At 39.1% G+C, this 6,000-nt stretch overlaps 1 protein-coding gene across 1 annotated transcript in view; it reads left to right on the forward strand.

Annotated features, from left to right (window-relative positions):
• LOC137650070 (uncharacterized) overlaps window positions 1–6,000 on the forward strand; it is a 640,515-nt gene that overhangs the window by 575,452 nt on the left and 59,063 nt on the right. Inside the window, exon 6 of the mRNA XM_068383141.1 lies at window positions 1,827–2,059. Coding sequence (XP_068239242.1) covers window positions 1,827–2,059 — 233 coding nt within the window. The remainder of the gene's footprint in view (window positions 1–1,826; window positions 2,060–6,000) is intronic.

Here is a 6,000-nt window from a genome sequence, read left to right on the forward strand (position 1 = left end):
TCTTACCAAAGCATTAAAATTTTATTCAAGCTGAGAATGCTATATCTTTTCTTATTAAGGGATTTGTCACTGAGGTTCAGAAAGAGATGGATACAGTGTACATTCTGCTTCTGGAAGTTAGAACTCATGATATTATGGGAGTAGGTAACTCTTCTTAATTTATTTGGAAATCTATCTTTGGGAAAGGTATCAGTTGCAGTTCAGTGGAGCATAAAATCAATACAGTAGCTTGCAAAACAGTATTTGAAAGTTTGTTAGTTTATTAATGTTATTGGGCTCTATGGGTTTTTCTCAATTTCTTTTTTAAAGATTGCATTCAGGTTTGGTAGGAAGTTTTAAACTTGTAAATAGGAGATAAATTGTTCAAGTCAGTGGCTTTACTCAAAGGAGGACCATTTCAGAATGGTGTAGCAAAAAAAAAAAAGTAGAGAGATCTTTAATCAATCCAAATTTGAGCCAAACATGGATGGTTATTTAGAGCTTATAAGAAGAAATATATCAGAATGTTTTAGATCATTTATTTATTTTAAGAATTGGTTGATATTTTTCTTACTTTCCCTCCTAAGGAGTGTGATAGTCAGCAATATGACTCATAGGTACAATTGATTGTAATAAACAGAATTTTATTTAGAAAATTTATTTTGATACTTCCCTACAATTCAGAATTTCATGCCCTCCTCTCCAGTTTTTTTAAAGTGATGTAAAGGAGCTATAGAGGTTTGTTATAACGTAATTGGAGGTGATAGTTTTCTTAAGCCTGTAATAGAGGGGGTGGTTCATGAGAGCGGATTCCAGACATCAATATTTCTAGCCTTCATAATGAATTCTCAACATTACTGTTTCATGGTTTTTCATCTTTCAAATCTTGCTCATGTTTTTATAACTTTCAGTCTTGCTGTATTTACAGTCAGTTACTTGTTCGATCATATGAAGTGTCGAGTTTGCTTGTTCCTGGAGGCTGCCAGAGGAATTGAAAAGGCAATGAGGAAGTTCTTTTTGCTAAGCCAGCCCAGTACAATAAGTTAGTCCTTAACTCATGTAAGAGCTGTAGTGAACTAGTGACGATTATCAGGCAAATTAAATTATTATGCTGATATTTGAGACATTATGCACTAGGATGGAAAAATGTAGAATTAAAATGATGATTTTATGGCACAAATAGCAACTCAGGCAAATACACCTCCTTCTTCTTTGTCTACATCTCTTCCTACTTCTATGTAGGGTTGATGTTTCTGGTCAGCTTTCTCCATCTACCTCCTTTTTTTTTCTTTTTTTTTCCAACAATGGAAAATGTAACAGAAGGTATAGTTAAGTGTTCTTTAATAGATCATTGAATTTTGTAAGCCTTGTTTTATTTGGGTGTAAATTACATGTGGCCCTAAACTATTCAGTAAACATCCTACAGGTATGCTGTCAGTTTCATGGAACATTTTCATATTAGTAGGAAGGGGTTGGGTGAATCTGATTCCACACTATACAGCCAAATTAATATGTATTAATGTATTGATATACATTATATAGTGAGATGAATAATGTTTGGTCTGTTTTATAATAGCTTATCATTGGCAGAGAGATGAAAGTTCTTAATAGTAGATTACTTGATATGATAATCCAAGGGAACAAGTGAAAAAATTGTCTCTAAATCAACCTAAAATAGGACTCCATGATAAAATAACTGATACTAAAAAAATTGAAGTAGAAATTTTGAGTTTGATTTTGTTTCACATTGTAAACAACATATTTTCCTTGGCTGTTGAGTACCATAATGTGCACTGAATATTCAAAATAATTTGAAATTTTAGGTTTGTATATATTTAATGTTACAGGTGACTCAGCTCAGTCTGTTTGTGGCAATGAATCAGGGGATGAAAAAGCAGCCTCAAAATTACTTGGAAGTGATGGTATGCAGACCAGTGGAAGTAGTGAAGGATGTGGTGGCAGTGCTGGTGGTGGCCAAGTGGTATTTAGTGAAGAGATGCCAGAAGGTCTCGACTCTTACGTCACATTAACGGGTACCATCAAACGTGGAAAAAAGAAGGGACAAAGTATTGATGTAAAGGTAAGCTTTATACTTCTCTTGATATAAGAATAGCAACTGAAAATCTCATGGTAGTTATATATAAAGCAGAATTTGTGCTCTATAATGAGAGGCAATTTTGGTAACCTGTGAAATGGACTTCTAATAAAATAAAGCCATACCCATCTGGATATTTTGGTAATCCAGTACAGTTTTGGTTTGTAAATTCTTTTTGAAATAAGGATATTCATAGAAATATCTATACAGTAAATTGATTTAAATATTTTTTTGTTTGGCTAAAATAAGAAAATATATAGGAAAAATATCTATAATAAAAAAGGAGAAATGAAAATTGTTTATATTTTTCATAAAATATTGCTCCCTCCTTATATGCAGATTTGGTTCTCCACATCTGACCAATTGCTACCAATTTAAAAGATTATACTATACCTGGAAACTCACTTATCATTGCTAAAATATTAGTGACATGACAATAAAGATCCTTCTGTAGTTAGAGATTACCATCCATTCGCCCTAAGCTATTAAAAGAAAGTTCCTTCCTACACCTATCTCTTATCCTGAGACTTCTGATTTTAAAGACAAGTACAGGTAGAATTAAATGAAAAAAATATTGTGTGGAGTTGAACATACCTAATATTGATGACTAGATAAAGAGCTTTCTTGAAAAAATATTTAATCCTATGAACCTTCCCTGATGTTCATATTGCTTCTTCTCCAGATGCTCGGTTTAATCGACCTTTATGCATAGAATTTTGAAGATAAAATTTTCTCATTTTTTTTCCCTTCAATGAACACATCCTTAGTAGAGGAAGGAACAATCTAGTGGTAAGTGATAACTTATGAGCCGATCTCTTTGTCTCTTGAGTTTCTTCAGTCAAGCAGTATAATTAGACCTTCTCCAGATTGTTTGCTTATTAATGTACTTTGAGATTTCTTCCCCTGATTTTCTTAGTTGTTGCTTTGTGGAGTGTGCACAGGAATTGTTTTTGGAAGTTGACTATCCACATTCCCTTGGTGTATCATGTTGGGTAATACTGTGATTTAAATAACAAGTTGTGAAAAGTGCATTTCCCTCATGATACCTCTTTTAGGAAAGTATGTTTTAATGGTTGCCGATCAAGTTAACAGTGCAAATACTAAAGGAAACTAGCTGTTAGTTCAGGGGAAAGTCAGGGAAGGCTGGACTAGTTGACTGTAGTGAGGATGACAATAATGACATGCCTCCATCTTTAGACAATTCACATTAACAGCCAACTTTCGATAGTGATGAGTTTCATAAACTCTTGACATCACTACCTTCCTTTGTTAAAGTTCAGAAGACTAGTGAATCCTCTCTTAAAAGTGGAAACTGATCCTACCCTTCCCATTGCCAACCTAACCTAACTCCCAAAGTTGAGTCGTATTGATTGTTTCTTTCAGTAAATGGTATGGAAGTTCACTATGCATTACAGATTCAGAGTAACTTTTAATAACGTTAGCTCCTTCTGCTGTTAAACCCTTGTATGCCGCAATCCTAGTCACTCTATAAGACAATTAGATTGTGAGGCAGAAGACCAAGTGGGTAGTCTAGATCATAATATTCCTCCACTTACTAAAGTAAGTACTCCTAAATTGTATCATAATACATAGGAGGTGGATGGAGTGGCATATCATATGATTCCCTTAAATCTTGTTGGAGTGAATAAACTTTAAACTTAAGCTCAATCATATGCAAGCTCGGCCACTATCTAATAAAAGGTTAATTCAAGGTGGGTAATTGTAGGCCCTAGTAGTGTACATTTACTAACAAAACCTCCCACATTCACTCCTGATGTAAAAAAAATTAGGAAATCAGCTGTTTTTTTTCCCTTGGCTCACCCTCTGATAGATGTTGAGAAAGAAACATGGAGATAATCTTAAAAGTGAGGAATTATCTCCTTTTCAAACCTTACATAACCATATTGCTGATAAATGCTCTAATAACTTGAGTAAAATAAGTTTGGTACCTTCTTATTCTTTCAAAATCTGTGGAAATGGCCTCTTCTAAGACTGGTTATATCCCACAGTTGTTAACTTTGCTGGGGATAGAATCGATATATTGTTTCAGAGTCAGGATAAGGCTAACTATTCTGGTTCCAGTTTAGGCTTTAAGCCTTCTTTAATGCCAAAGAAGACTCATATGTTGCATAATATTGTAATAAACAATATCTTTGAATTTGTATTTGTAATCAGGGAGGGAGTTTACTTGAATCTCTTGACTTACTTATTTTTGGTATTTATCAAGTTTCAATTGGTTTGTCTACTTGATTTGTGTGCATTCTTGCATGGGGAAGATATGTTTGTTCCATCACTACAGTATACAACCCCTCGCTATTTATAGGGGATATTACTTCCGGTATAGCTGAAAGACGAGCCGTAAGGTTTTAGTGAGGGATAACCACCCCAACCCCTAGTTAGCTGGAGGGCTGGAGGGTAGCCGGCTACCCCGCTCACTCTCTCAACTGTGCTGAGCACCCACTTTGCTTTTGGCTCGGTAGAGTGTGGATGTTGCTACTTCCTCCTACCTTAAACTGATTTGCCATTTGACAACAATAATTTTGTTTTTTCTTTCTCTTTTCAGAGTGTGTTTCCTTGTAGATCAGCCTCATGCACACCTGCCCTGGTCCCGAAGGCCGCTCCTGCGGTACCTTTATATCCGCCCTTGAGATGGGCCCTCACCTGCTGTGTCTGGCTTGCTGTGGCCAGTGATGCGACGAGGACAACGCGTCCTGAGTGTTGGGAGTGGTCTGCCTCCCAGTGAGAGAGTTTTGGGCGAAGGAAAAAGTCGAAGTCTGAGATTCTTCTCCGTCGGGGCCTTCCTCGAAGTCGAAGAAATCTCAGACTTCATCTTTGAGGCCCGGACCTTTTCCAGAAGTTGCTCCGCCACCGGTTCTCTGTGGGAAATGGCCAAGTAGAAGCGTAGCCTTACTAACCCTAGGTCAACCTCGTGGTTTGAAGGATGGTACCGTTTCCCCTAGTGATTCGGTTCCGCCCCTTTCCCCGGGGAGCACCTGTTCGTTTTCTGATTCATTACCGATGTGGCCTTTGCTGGGTGTTAACGGTCCCCCTTCGAAGGAAGTTCTGTTTGAACTCCTTAAGTTGGGTGCTGAGAGGAAGAGGAAGCTTCGACTTCCTCGGAGGTGGAGCCTTCCCCTTTGGGCACAGCACCAGACCACCTTGGTGTTGCGGCCCATCAGTTGGACTTCTAGTCCCCTGTAGCTGACGCCAAGCACTACGCTCCTCCTAGGGTTGGGGGAAAGCAAAGTCCAAGGCAAGATTCTCCTTCGAGAAGACATCTCTCGTCCGTAACAGAGAAGGGTACATGACCAACTTGTGACTTACGTCGAAGACTACGCTTCGCCCCCTAAGGCTGGGGGAAAGCAAAGTCCGAGGCGATGTCCGCCTTTGGGAGGATATCTCTTTCATCCATGAGAGAAAGCTCTTTGTGACTAGCTTGTGACTGAGCAGACTCCCTCTTTGGAGGAACCTGCTAGACATTCCCCTTTGTGGGTTTGTCTGGTGGAAGAGTTTCTGACTCCTCGTCACTGTGGGCGTGCTCCCCCTTGCAGTAAGGAGATGCCTGCTTGAGCCTTCAGGTTCTCGTCCCATTGAACCTTCAGGTTCTCGTCTCATTGAACCTTCAGGTTCTCGTCTCGTTGAACCTTCGGGTTTTCGTCTCGTTGAACCTTCTGGTTCTCGTCGCGTTGAGCCTTCTGGCTCTCGTGACCCTGGGCCTTCCAGCACTCTTCATGCTAAGCCTCCGGGCTCTCGTGATGCTTAGCCCTTGGGCTCTTGTTGCGTTGAGCCTCCTGGCTCTCGAGACCCTAAGCCTTCGGCTTCTCGTTACGCTGAGCCTTCGTGCTCTCATGACCCTAGGCCTCTGGGCTCTCGTAACCTTGAGCCTTCAAGTCTCTCTTGACCCTGAGCCTCCGGGCTCATGTTAT

Source organism: Palaemon carinicauda, chromosome 1, assembly GCF_036898095.1.
Source record: "Palaemon carinicauda isolate YSFRI2023 chromosome 1, ASM3689809v2, whole genome shotgun sequence".
Lineage (NCBI taxonomy): Eukaryota > Metazoa > Arthropoda > Malacostraca > Decapoda > Palaemonidae > Palaemon > Palaemon carinicauda.